The sequence below is a fragment of the Macaca mulatta genome, chromosome 2 (genome assembly GCF_049350105.2).
Source record: "Macaca mulatta isolate MMU2019108-1 chromosome 2, T2T-MMU8v2.0, whole genome shotgun sequence".
In the NCBI taxonomy this organism is placed as follows: Eukaryota; Metazoa; Chordata; class Mammalia; order Primates; family Cercopithecidae; genus Macaca; species Macaca mulatta.
The window spans coordinates 16883507-16898284 of NC_133407.1; the positions used below are offsets into that span (position 1 = coordinate 16883507).

A 14778-nucleotide genomic window follows, 5' to 3' on the forward strand; every position below is an offset into this window, starting at 1 on the left:
TTCATACAAACCAACCAACCTTAAGTTACCCTTTAATGCCTTCACTTGGCACCCACCTTCTTTGACAAATACTTCTGTTTTGGGAAAATGTTGGTGACTCGAGGTTTGTGATCTAATGTCTCCCTGTTATCAGGTGCTTTTACTTTATATATCCTAACAAGCCAGTGTTCTGATGTAAAGGCTTCTTCCAAATGCTTGAATTTAATGTCCTTATTTCCAATCTCAGCATTACGTGTTCGGTCAAAACCTGGGGGTGTACGAAAATCCAGCTGCAAAAGTAACATTATTACTGGGTGTTAACCACATTGGAAAACATTCAGTGTTATAAGACAGTAAATGTTATCATTACAGTAATACCTTCTCCCTTTCAACTAGGAAAACAATCAAGTAATCTATCTTAATAGTTCTCATGTATTGCTAACTAGACAGGAAGAAATCAGGAAGAGAGAAACTAAGTACATCAGAGTAAGAATTTCACAAAGTCCTTAGAGTAGATGAGCATCCTAAAGGCATTAAAAAAAAACCCCACACACATACACCCCAAAACATAGAAATGAAATCTATCAAAGCCCTTTTTATAGGTATACAGACAGAACACACCCAAGGGGCTTCTTTTTTCAGGGCCTTGCACTATCCTCTCTGCCTGGCATGTTCTTCATTCAGCTATTTTGCATGGCTGGCTCCTTTACCACCCACTTCAGGGAAATATTTTCTTGAGATTAGTGACTGACAAATCTCCTTTATTGTTTCCTTAGAGCATCTTGTTCTAATAACATACATTATTAACATCTTTACTTACACTAAAAATTACCTGTATCTTCGACTGGGATGTAAAAATGTCTTTATCTTATTCAAAGTGTAGCTTTATATCCCAATTATTATTTGTTAAATAAATGCACAAGTAAGCAAGAGATACTACATTCCGAAAGTAGGAACTACAAAGGAGGCCAAATAAAAAAACCAAATCGTGAAAGGATTTATGAGGGATAAAAAGGGAAAACATAGGGAGGGAAGGAGACTTTAAGAAATTCTCAGACTGTCTTGGTGTGGTGGCTCACAACTGTAATCCCAGCACTTCGGGAGGCTGAGGCAGGAGGATGGGCTGAGCCTAGGAGTTCAAGACTAGCCTGGGCAACATAGCAAGATCTTGTCTTTACAAAAAACACAAAAATTAACTGGGCATGGTGGTATGTGCCTGTAGTCCCAGCTACTCAGGAGGGGAGGTGGGAGGATCAACTGAGTTCAGGAGGTCATGGCTGTAGTGAACCATGATTGCACCACTGTACTCCAGTATGGGCCACAGAGTGAGATCCTGTCTCAGGGGAAAAAAAAAAAATTCTCAGACTAAGTTTATGTTGACATACAAATCTAGCATAAGTAAATTAACTTTTCCCCCCCTTTTTTTTTTTTTTAAACAGAGACTGGGTTTCACCATTTTGCCCAGGCTGGTCTCGAACTCCTGGGCTTAAGTAATCCTCCCACCTCATCTCCCAAAGTTCTGGGATTACAGGTGTGAGCCACCAGGCCTGGCCAAACTCAACTTTAAAACAAACATGAAAACCAGCTCTCTTTCAAATAGTGAATTACTTGTTCTTGTTTATCTATATTATAGCAAAAGTTATACTTCATATTTTAACCATGTATTATTCTTGAGTCAGGTAGGCATCAAAATGAATGTATGCTGAGAACATGGCTTAAAATTACTGATAAACTTAAAAGAGAGGAAGAAAACGGTCCTTTGATGTGATCAGTAGTGAGCACAGAAACTAGCAACAAGCCAGTCAGAAAATATGTTTTCTGGGGTAACTGATTATTATAGCCAATGTGCTTCTTTCTTAGCAAGAGTTTAAAGACCAAAGTGTGGCTTTCAAAAGAAACTATAAACACAAATAAAAACCTAAATCTAGATTATCATCTGCTTTTTTTAAAGTCACCTACAAAGTAATTCCAAGTAAATAATGATAAAATATAATCCACTTGGAATTACTTGAAGCAACACAACAAACAGGAACACAGTATATGCTAACTATTCTGAAACCAAGTGAATATTCCAGTCCATATTAGCCACAAAGATGGTGTTTTAGAAAAGGATAAAACTTTGGGCCAGACGTGGTGGCTCACACCTATAATCCCAGCACATTGGGAGGCCAAGGCGGGGGGATCACAGAGTTAGATCGAGACTATCCTTGCTAACATGGTGAAACCCTATCTCTATTAAAAATACAATTAGCCGGGTGTGGTGGCAGGCACTTGTAGTCCCAGGAGAATGGCATGAACCTGGGAGGCGGAGCTTGCAGTGAGCCGAGATCACACCACTGCACTCCAGTCTGGGCAACAGAGCGAGACTCCCTCTCAAAAAAAACAAAAACAAACAAACTAACTAAAAACCAAAAACCAAAAAACAAAAAAAACCCAGTAACACTTGATTCACAAATTGAAGTCCAAACATACCCCTTTAGTTTTGATAGTTATCCTGATTTCCAATGACAGTATAAAATTAAGCAAGCAATTTTTCCTCTGCTTTATTATCAACTTAACCAGAGAGCAATACAGAAATAAGCACTTTTCAGTGAAACTAATAGTACGAAGATAGTAATTTGGGACAGACACTTATAACAAAGGACAGATTAACAATAGCAAAACAAATTCATTAAGATGCTCAGCGCACATTATGCAGGAGAAACCTCAATGAAAAGGAACTCAAAGCAGTGGCTTAGAACTCTGGCTTATATAGCATGCTCAACAAAGAACAATACATTTGTGGAGAAAGGACAAAGGAAAGCGGTTTTAGGCCTCCAAGATGGGAAAGTAGAAGGGTACATATATGATAAACTAATGGAGTAAGTTTTGTTTGCAGATTCCTCTGGTGCTTTCTCTGGGCTGAGTCTTAAGAGTTGTCTCCAGTAAAGGAGAATTTATATTCTTCCTTTAGGTAGAAAAGAGGTTAGACAGAGCTTTTTCTCTGTTTGCTGCTTCTAAATTGCCTTCAGCTCAAAATTAACTTTTATGTCAAAGAGGCATATTTTGGGGTGACATATTCTGGTTTCCTTAAAAATCAAGTCATCAATCCAAGCACCATTATTTACAAACAAGAAAAGAACCAAGTGGAATCCAAGGCAGATACAAATTGTCTGAGAGTTACATGACTTGACAGAACCTGATCGAAAACACAGGTATTATGACATCAAGTCCATTGTTTCTTCTTTCTGCCACAATGCCTCTTTACACATTCACTCATTTTGTAGACCCTTAAGCTTTTGTACCATATCATTCTAATTTACTAGAAAACTCTGACTCAGACAGCTCTAGCTATTTGTGGTAATGGAGAACAGGGAGAGAGTGAACATCTGAAGTGACTATTTACTTCAATTCTTTAATTTTAAGCTTTTCTCCACCAAGCAGCAAAGTGACGTACCTAAGACACCACACTGTTTCCTAGCTAGGAGAACTCTCCTTGGAGAACAATACTTTCCAAAAGCATAAGGTCTAAAGGTGAGATGGCAAGCAAAGATTGGATTTGAGGCTACTGTTAATAAATATGTTAGAAAGAAGTCCTTGATCTAAAATTTTATTTTCTAATTTCTCACATATTAGTTTCAGAAATCTAAATTTAATGGAAAAAAGACTATTAGACAACCACATTTCTCTTCAGCACAATCAAAACATCATTATCCTGTTTTCTAGAGGCAAATAAGACTATGTTTTAAATATTATTTTGAATGAAAATTAGAGGAAAATGGATTTAACTAACCTGCATTTCTCCAAATCTGTAGTACGACATTTTATACATAAGGCAATTCAACAAAGTAGGGGATCCTGCTTTGTCTACACGGAATTCTCCCTGTGGGGTAAAATAGTCACTTTCCTACAAGAAAGAAACCAGAAGTTCCATATTAGTTCAACTTAACATATGCAAACCTATAGTTTCCTCTTTTCATTTCCCCATAAGAATAAGCTTTTGAGGTATCATTATAAAGCCATATTCAGTTACACCTCAAAAAAATAAATCCCACCAGACTTTAAACCATGTTATAAGGCCTTAATTATTATCATTTTTGAGACAAGTTCTTGTTCTGTCATCCAGGCTGCAGTGCAGTGGCATGACTGTGGCTCACTGAAGCCTTAACCTCCTGGGCTCAAGCAATCCTCCCATTTCAGCCTCTCAAGTAGCTGGGACTACAGGCCCAAAGCACCATGCCCAACTAATTTTTGCATTTTTTTTTTGTAGAGACAGGGTTTCACCATGTTGTCCAGGCTGGTCTTGAACTACTGGGCTCAAGTGATCAGCCTCCCAAAATGCTAGGATTATAGACATGAACCACTGCGCATGGCCACTGTCATAATTTAAACAGACTGGTACCAACACCATGGCTTAATACCAGGCAGGGCTGGCTCTCTCAATTACCCATCCTCATCTCTGTTACTCCTTTTCAGAGTTTTCTTAAGTGTTCTAGCTAAATTTTTCCATATGAATTCTAAATTTGGCTTCTTTAATTGGGGAGCAGAATGTTAAAAAAACTGTGGTAATTTTTTCGGGTTAACTTATAAATTAACCTCTATGAGGAACAATTTTGGCACTCTAGGTAAAAAAATGTAATTTCTGAGTCAGAAATTCCTTTTCTAGGAATTAACGCTACAGAGATACTTGTATATGGCCAAAATAATGAATGCAGCAAGTTATTATGCATTGTTCATAAGACCAAAATATTGGAAACAATCTAAATTCCATCAATGGGGACAGGTTAAATAAATCATGGCACACACACAAAACATGCAACATACTGTGCAAATGTAAACAAAGGAATGAAGAAGCTCTCCATATTCTAATACGGAAAGATCACCAAGACATATTATGAAGTGAACAGGGTATATAACTTGCTAGAAGTAAAAATCACAAGAAAATAACCAGTGATGACCAGGGACTTTTCCCTCTCTATTTTTAACTGACAAATAAATTTGTGTATATTTATGCTGAAGATCATGTTTTGAAATATGCATTGTGAAATGGCTACATCAATCTAACATATGCATCAATCATATTTATTTTGTTGTAGTGAGAACACTGAAATATCTACTCTCTTAGCAACTTACAAGTATATAATGCATTGTTATTAACTATAGAGGAACTTTCTGGGTTTTTTTTTGGGGGGGGGTAGACTTGTTTGTATATCCTCTTATACTTTATTTTTGAACCACACAAAGAGGGGTAGACATTTATTGTATATCCTCTTATACTTTACTTTTGAACCATATGACTGTATTATCTATTCATGAAGTTTAAAAATAATTTAAGATGCACAGAAATTTAGGATTTCTGTATATATTCACGTTCAAAGCATACATTTAGAAACAGTGATCTATCACATGTCACAGTTTTAACACTGCTAAAGCAAATCCACAAATAAAAACCACATACTGGGAGAATTAAATTTCAGAAGATTAATGCAAAGAAATAATGTTTACTAATCAGTTAAGGGAAACATTACAGCATTGACATTTTTGATCAGGAAATCTGAGGCTTTAACTTCACCCCCATCACCTGACACCTGCATATATTTTCCCAAGATTCCTTTATTCTGCATCAGTGGCAATTACTCTTATCTTTTGTGCCTTCATCATGTAAAAGCACAATGCTGGACGTCCATCTTAGCTCACAATTTAGTAAAAGAGGTAAGACAGACTCCAATACAAAACAGCAGTGGTTCCCAACCTTTTTGGCACCAGAGACCGGTTTTGTGGAAGGCAATTTTTCCACGGATGGCTGGGGGCTGGTGGTTTCTAGAGGAAACTGTTCCCCCTCAGATCATCAGGCATTAGTTAGATTCTCATAAGGAACGTGCGCAGTTCACAATAGGGTTTGTGCTCCTATGAAAATCTAACGCTGCCGCTGGTCTGACAGCAGGCAGAGCTCAGGCGGCAATGCTCGCTCACCTGCCCCTCACCTCCTGCTACGTGGCCCAGTTCCTAACAGGCCACGGACCAGTGCTGGTCCGCAGCCTGGGGTCTGGGGACTCCTGCAAAGCAGGTATAAATAATTTGGTGATGAGTACAGACGTTGAGTATACCAGAAAAGGGCTTTCAGAGAGGGGACAAGTCTGTGGCAGGGAAAGTATTCCAGGAAAGGAACAGTAAAAACACATGTGTCAGGTGAGTCAAGGAAAGAAACCACAAGCAAGTTTCAGGGGCTGGAACATACTGGCAGAGTAGAAAAAGGTGGCAGAAGAACGAGAGACCAGCAAAGGAAGGCAAAACATGAAGAGGTTTACATTCCAAGCTAAGGGGTTTACACTTTATACCAATGTTTTATCAGAGGTTGTCTATTTTGTACCAGTCCCTAGGCGGGGGCTTCAACTACTTTACTATAAATTCTCATTAAATGGCACTACAAATTCATTATCTTTGGCAAAAGATAACCTAGTCTGCCTTGGTCACCATTTTAATTCCAGATCCTAGAACTAGACCTAGCGCTCAAAGCATATTATGTTGAGTGGCTAAAATAACTTGCCCAAGTTGACAGTTTTAGTTTTAACTCATATCTGTCTGGTTTTAAGGTCCCTTCCCTTAATCTACTGACATCTTTTGGGCCTAAAAGTAACATGATCAATTTCATCTTATACTGGGAGGGAGGAAACAAGGTAAGGTAAAGACAGCAATTTCAAGGTTACTATCTTATTTCAGGTCTACAAGCATAAGGGTCAGTACCAGAGTGGAAGCAATGGAAATGGAAAGAAAGGGACGACGTGAGAGGCTGTGAAGAGGCGTAAAAGAAAGCAGTCTTGGCAAGGGACTGCTTCATAGGAGAGAATGGAAATATTAGTTCCATTTTGAGTTCAAAAAGTTTTAATCTAGGAAATGCCTCTAGTATCTTTAATAAATAGTAAAGTCAGGGTAAGGAACTAATCTGAGGGATAGGATGATGAAACAAATACAATGCAATTATCAGGATCAGAGAATTACTTGGACACAGTACCTGGAATTATCTTTCACATACCTGGAATTATCTAGTTTCTTACCCGAATGTCTTTGGGATGTTCCCCTTCAGCTATCCTAACCATCCAGAGAAACTTGTTGATATCATCACCAGAATAGCCGATAACCCCTCCAAAAATAACCAAAACATAATCTACATCTAGAGTCCTCATGATTTTATAGGCTGCTGTTTCATTAGAAGACATAGCTTTTCCCACCTGAAGAATTTAAAAAAAAAATGAGAATGTTTTTGATTACTCCCACATTCATAAAAATCAATGTATATTTTTACTACAACAGGAATTCATCAAGAGTTTGTTTTACATGGAATTTTTTTTGCAGAAATGATTTCCTATGAATTCAACAAATGCACTGAAATTTATGAACCTCTCAACTATAACTAATTTATAGTCAAAAATCAGAATACACGTTCTAGTATCTTGCTAATAATTAAGTTCTATGACATTAACATTTTATGATGAAAGCAGGCAAGCTTAGAAGAAACAACTTCTCACAACTGCAGACCAGGGCTGGCCAGTGATCTTGCTAGCACATACATTTCTTCTCCCCAGTCTAGCACACATCTGATAATTAGCTACAACAGTAATACAAATAGAATTCATTTGGTTAAACTACTCTTTGTATTTAAAATCTTTGAAGTACAAAGAGGTGATTACATTAATCTATGTAGATTAGTTGTTTAATAGCTAGAGGAACAGTCTGCCTATCCATAAAATACAGTGCATTTACTCTACATATTTGCAAATAATTTTTAGTTTATAACATCAAAAATACAAGCCAAACACTTTAAGTTTCAGATTTTGTCTAATTCTTTAGTAAGCTAAATTTATCATAAAATCTACCAGAAATCAGCCTGTAATTCTGAATGATACTCAGTACCATTCTTAAAAACAAAATAAATAAGCACAACTTGAACTCACTTTATGTGTAAAAAAAGTATTTTGAGAATTCAGCAGAGTACTTTTCATCCACATTTTTCCTAGTCACAAGTGAAGCCTGATTGCTAAAGAGTCAACAGAGATTTTTTAATCTTGTGTTTATTAAATCCTTACCAGTGCTATGTGGCTGTTATTCCAGGTGTTATTATCCACCAACGTAGTTCTATTAGCCATTCCAGCTATCTGATAGCCATAATCCCACCAAGACATTACTCGTGCATGTTCATCTGTATTTTGCCTTAGCCAAAAGTAAGCTTCTCTAAAATCATCTAAGATATTCCTGGTGCTGAAAAGAATCACAATACTCTTTTAAATGAGATGTCACAAATGTGAAGAGGCTAACTTAAAATCTTGAGGTATTAAACCACTGAATGTGTTCAGATTTTAAGGATGGTAGTTATTAAATAAAAGCTTCTACCGATGAGGAAAAAAAAAGTGAAACAATGAAGAGCCAGACTAGTGTTATTCAAACTGTGTGTGTGTGCACAAACCACCTGCATATCTTGTATTTAAAAAAAAAAAAAAAAAGCAAAAAAAGCCGATTCTGATTCAGTAGTTCTGGGGTAGGGCTTATTAGTGTACAAGCCTAATAAGCTCCCAAGTGAAACAGTAGTTGAAAGCCATGGCAATACATAAATCAGCTGTTCTTACATTTTAGCTGCATCCGAATCACCTGGGTCTGTTAAGTCACAGACTGCTAGGCCCCAGGCCCAGGTTTCTAATTCTGTAACATTAGGGTGAGGTCAAGAATTTGCATTTCTAACAAGTTTCATGTTAATGATGATGCTGTGCGTAGGAAGACCACACATTTGAGAAAAACTGATGTATATGATTACGCATGCAGAAATACTCTGGAAAAGAGCATGAAATACAATGATTACTACTGATGGCACCAAGGTGAAGGAGAGGACAAAGAAAGGTAGATTCAAATACAGAGCTCCACAGAGAGCAGAAGGCAGAGGCTGGCAGGGGCGGGGGAGAGTGCACAGGGATGGTTAACAGGTACGAACACAACAGGGTGATTACAGTAAAAAATAATTTAATTGTACATTTACAAATAACTAAGACTGTAACTTGATCGTTTGTAACTGAAAGGATAAATACTTTAGGGGATGGAAACCCCATTTTACACGTGATTATTACACATGCCTGTACCAAAAGACATAAATAGAATGTACCCCATAAAATATGTATTTACTATGTACTTACAAAAATTAAAAAATTAAAAACAAAAAAACAAATGCAGAATCTCACAAACATTCCATTTTTTAATTATATCCTTTGAGACAAAGAAGAAGAAGTGTAAGTATAAACTGTTTTTGTATCTGAGTTATTTTCTTACCCATCATGATTGTATGAGGCCAGGACTACACTTGGACTAGAGTAGGCATTGCTTGTGACCCAGGTACAGTGGACAGCAAACATCATCAATAGCATCAGCATCAACATGGTGACAATGCTTTTTATATTAGGGCCTAATCCCTCTTCAGTTTTTTCCTGTTCAGTTACATGTTTCCTCACTTTACCTGCCTGAAGATATTTAAAAAATTGGTTAGACAAATTCATTATTTGACTTGCTTCATTAAGACACTCAATGGAAAAAGTTGGGAGACTGTTTATCAATTTAATTCTATGACTCAGAAAATGTATAACCATCAGATATTCTGATGTGGGTGATGGAGTGTTTTCTAAAGTCAAATGTGAATCAGGTTTCCTGGGAATATACCAATCCAGAAGCTGGTCATAGAGCAAAATAATTATCTACAGTAAGAAGCTGCTTTCAAACCCAGTTGTCCTTACACTTTAATTAAATACAAAGGAGATTAACCAAACGACCCCATTCTAGTGAAATCCTAATATGTAAATTCTTATAAAATCTTAATTCCACATCCTGAAAATGGCAATGCTCAGCTATAATTTTGACCATGTACCATTTTAGTACAGGAAAAAACTGCATTAACAGAATCAGTCTTCCAATTTCCAAATCCTAAAACCAACAGACTTGTTAAAACTATGATTATCTTAAAAAATCAACTTCCCCAACAAAAAAGGGAAGAGAAAATATAAAAAGTCACAATTTCTAAATTTCAAGGCTGGTTAAGAAACCACAAAGCAACGATAACAACAAACACAAAAATCAGGAATGTGGGCTTATTAACACAAATCTTGACAAATTAAATTCATCTTACAGAAGGAAAGAATTTCAAAGTTAATACCGATACTGGGAAGTTTAATTTCTTATTGGTATTTTAAAGCCTAGGCAATATTCAAACAGCAAAGTTTAATATGTCATCCAAGACAAGTGCTCTAATTCTTACAAGTCCTTTTCACACTTGCACCAATTGAGAAACTACAGATTAAAAACAAATTACCTTGTATTATTGGCTGGTTACCGATTGCTAACGAACTGGAGGGTTTTTAAAAAGGCATTTTGCTCCCACCATTTTACTGTTCACCCAACCAAATATCACTTCCAAAATATTTTGGAAGTATGCACTGAGTATGGACCTGAAGAATAAGCACTTGTCTGTCCACACGGTTTCAGAAGGGTTTACAGTGCCAAATGTTATGTAATTTAGTAAAGCATCAAGTTTTTGCTCTCAAAAATGGAAGGGTATATTAACAAGGGTATATATCTTAAGTATTTAGATAACAAATGACCAAAAAGAAGTAAGAATTCCTTCTCTGATTACATTCTATTTTCTAACTCTGGGCTAAAAGACTGACCAGGATTCACATTTTGAGGCAAACAGTGAAGACCAACTAGAAAAGTCACAGTTTGTCAAAATCATCATTTAATAACATTTCTTGGTATGTATAGTTCTTACTGTGGTGGAAAAATTAAGAAAGTACATAGACAATTTAAAGGCCTTACTTTAGATTCCCCACCTTATCATACAAATTTCCTGGATTTCTTTTGTCATCCTCATCACTGCTGTCCTCCACAGGTGGATTTTCCCTTTTCATGTCATCCCCCAAATAGTGCTCAAAAACATTTGAAAAGGCAATGGCAGACAGCATACACACGACTGGAGTCAAAGTCAACATCAGTCGCACCATCACTCCAGCAAAGTAGACAGCACTGATTGCATATAGAGCAACTGCAAAGACAAATTCTCTTACAATATGTCGGAGGGAAAAAGTTCCCAGGAAACTGAACTAGATACTTAAAACCACACTATAAAACCAATCTGGAATTATATAAATGTCTCACAAACGATCTAATTGTTTCTAAATTGATACTATTGACCAACTGATTAATTAGCCACATTTAGAAATTATAGCTAGTGTTCACTAAATAAAATCTACATATCCACAGTTTAGAAAAATGTATATTATTCTAATTTAATTAGTTATGAAGAATTAGACTTAATTCATTATTTGTCAATAACATAAAAAATCCATAGCTGGCAGAGAAAAACATATCTGTGCATGATATCACCAGGCAAAATAAATATATAGATTTTAAATCTATAAAAAAACCAGTGCCAAAATCTGGCATGAAGCCTGCTTTAAAACAAAAACGGGATAAGAAGAACATAAGTTATCAATCAAAGGAGGAACCGGCAAAGTTACTGCCAAGAAACTTAAAAAAATTTTTGAAACAAATTTCCAATAGCCAGAGCTTTCTGGATAACGTGCTAATAACCACAGGAAAAGGCTCCATTTCTGGCTGAAGGCTATGTATGACTTTACAAATTCAGTGAGTCACGTGAGCTCCTATCTTACCTGACGCTAATTTTTTTCTGACTAAAAAGTATATCACATCATATTCTTAACTGTGTATCTCCATGAATTTGTATATATACACACCTGTGTAACTACAACCCACAGTGATATAGAACATTTTTATATGTCCTCATGCCTCTTCTCAGTCAATAACTATCCCCTCCCCTACAAAGAAAGGTAACCACTATTTAGACTTCTAAAGAATTAGTATTCTTTATTCTTGAACTTTACAGGAATGTAATCACATAAAAATGTTCTCTTTTGTATTGGCTTCTCTTAATTCCCCATTCTGTTCTTTTATTGATTGCTGTGTTGTATTCCACTACAGATATATAAAAATTTATTCATTCTACTGCTGATGACTTTGGAATATTTACCATTAGGGGTTACTGTAGATAAAATTACTAGTGCATTCTTACACATGCCTTCTGGTAGATATATGCACTCACTTATCTTAGATATATACATAGGAATGGGATTACTGAGTCATGAGGTTTAAGTTAAATCTTCTTGAATGATGCAGTATTAACAGGGTGTGGGGAAAAGAAAGAGATCAGCCTGTTACTGTGTCTATATAGAAAGAAGTAGACATAAGAGACTCCATTTTGTTCTGTATTTGTGATGCTGTTAATCTGTGACCCTACCCCCAACCTTGTCCTTTGCAAGAGACATGTGTTGCGGTGACTCAAGGTTTAATGGATTTTGGGCTATGCAGGATGTGTCTTTGTTAAACAAAATGCCTGAAGGTAGCTTGCTGGTTAAAAGTTATCACCATTCTCTTAATTTCAACTACCCAGAGACATGTACACGGCCAAAGGTCGCAGGGACCTCTGCCTAGGAAAGCTAGGTATTGTCTAAGGTTTCTCCCCATGTGATAGACTGAAACTATGCTGCCAAAAGGTTTATGGAGATGTTTGCATATGCATCTCAAGGCACAGCATTGTCCTTTGAACTTATTCGTGTCACAGAGGTTTTTGTTCATATGTCTTACTGTCGATTTCCTCTTTTTTCTTTGATCCTATTGTCCTGCCACTCCCCTGTCTTTAAGATGGTAAAGATAATTATCAATAAATACTAAGGGAACTCAGAGACCGGGGCCGGCGTGGGTCCTCTGTAAGCTGAGCGCCGGTCCCCTGGGCCCCCGCTTTTCTTTCTCTATACTTTGTCTCTGTGTCTTATTTCTTTTCTCAAGTCTCTCGTTCCACCTTATGAGAAACACCCACAGGTGTGGAGGGGCAGGCCACCCCTTCACAGGGCCTTATCCAGGGTCCATTAACCTAGAGAATGAGTGTGCCATCCTTTAAACTGAACCCCTACAAGTGCTGTTCTTTCTTTCCTGATTCATATGTCACTCATGGTCCAGGCCCCATAAATGTACAAGTTTCTAGCATTACAAATTACTGACTGGTGTGATCCTGTGCACGTGATAAAGCTTTTCTCAGTTTCAGTTTTTATCTTATACCAAACAACCACGGCATATTTCATGTGTGATTAAATCACATAGAAGCCTTTGATATCTACTTATTTTGTCCACTTGTATTAGAAATATCAAATCCTAAATACTTGGCTTTTAAATATTTTGTATTTCAAGTCTTATTAGTTGGAAATATACAAATCTATCAATGAAGAGGATGTTTACTGAAAGGTGATCCTTATTCCGTTATAAAATGGACTTTGCTCTGAAATCTGGAAGATGAATGTCCCTAAAAGCTTCTTCCTAAATAAAATTTTACTCAGAAAATAAAGTCAAGGCTATTGTCAACAAAGTTAAAATTTTCAGTTCTCAAACACAAACTATAATAACATTAACCTCTCAGAAACCATAATATACTAGTCCTAAATTAAAACAATCAAAATACTTAATACAAATTCAATGAATTTTTTTTTTTTTTTTTTTTTTTTTTTTTGAGACAGAGTCTCGCTCTGATTCCCAGGGTGGAGTGCAGTGGCTTGATCTTGACTCACTGCAACCTCTGCCTCCCAGGTTCAAGTAATTCTCCTGCCTCAGTCTCCTGAGTAGCTGGGATTACAGGCATGTGCCACCATGTTTGGCTAATTTTTGTATTTTTAGTAGAGACAAGGTTTCACCATGTTGGCCAGGCTGCTCTCGAACTCCTGACCTCAGGTGATCCACTCGCCTCAGCCTCCCAAAGTGCTGGGATTACAGGCGTGTGCCACCATGCCCGGCCTCTCCATGAATTTTTCTTGGTTAAGCACCTATGCAAAATAAGGGAGAAAATGTATGTCGAATATACAGAGTCAAACAAAGAGAAACAATAATTTAAAGTAAATAATCTCAAAAAGAAAAACAACTATTCCATATCAAAGTATTCATTAAAAACCTCTCTTACCAAATACTCTTTCATCGTTGATATTTTTGATGCAGAACCAAAGGCCTGCTGGGAAGGTACATACAAGAATATGTAGATCAAAGAAGAAAGACACCCAAGTCGTAGGTTGATGCTCAGACACTGATGCAATAATTGGAATGTGTATTTTTGCATACCTGGTATTAAAAAAGTTAATATTGTTTACAATTACGTGATAAAACAGTTGTTCCTTTTAGATGAAGAAATCTTGTTTGGTTGTATAAATGGTACCTACTCCCTACCCCTTCTTATTTAAATATACCTTCCAAAGTAACCAGCTATACTGGATATAAACCTGTTTGGTCTATGTTGGTAAAACTAAAACTAATATGCAGTCTGTAAAATTGAGAGAATTATCTAGATCCAGACGTAAGAATGTTGGCTCTGAATTCCAATAGAAAAATCTCTGTTCAAATGGCAATTTGTTCTGCAGTTTAAGTCAGCATTTTTCATGTTTGCATCAGTGAGTCTCATTACCTTTTGGAATTATTACTACAGACTGAATATCCTTTATCTGAAATGCTTAGAACCAGCAGTGTTTCAGATTTTAGAATATTTGCATTATACTTATCGGTTCAGCATCTCTAATCTGAAATTCTGAAATGCTTCAATAAACATTTCCTTTCAGCATCATGTTGGTGCTCAAAAAGTTTACGATTTTAGAGCATTTCAGATTTGGAATACTCAACCTGCAGCAGAAATACTTTACCCAATAATTACACCTTACACAAAGACGATGCCTTGCTTGACAC

The 14778-nt window shown here is 36.6% G+C and overlaps 1 protein-coding gene across 1 annotated transcript in view; it reads right to left on the minus strand.

Annotated features, from left to right (window-relative positions):
• Nucleotides 1-14778, minus strand: part of STT3B (STT3 oligosaccharyltransferase complex catalytic subunit B) — a 104374-nt gene that overhangs the window by 4457 nt on the left and 85139 nt on the right. Inside the window, exons 9-15 of the mRNA XM_001096091.5 lie at nt 14009-14163; nt 10818-11029; nt 9271-9458; nt 8043-8214; nt 7014-7187; nt 3752-3865; nt 57-269 (exon numbers count right to left, since the gene is read on the minus strand). Coding sequence (XP_001096091.1) covers nt 57-269; nt 3752-3865; nt 7014-7187; nt 8043-8214; nt 9271-9458; nt 10818-11029; nt 14009-14163 — 1228 coding nt within the window. The remainder of the gene's footprint in view (nt 1-56; nt 270-3751; nt 3866-7013; nt 7188-8042; nt 8215-9270; nt 9459-10817; nt 11030-14008; nt 14164-14778) is intronic.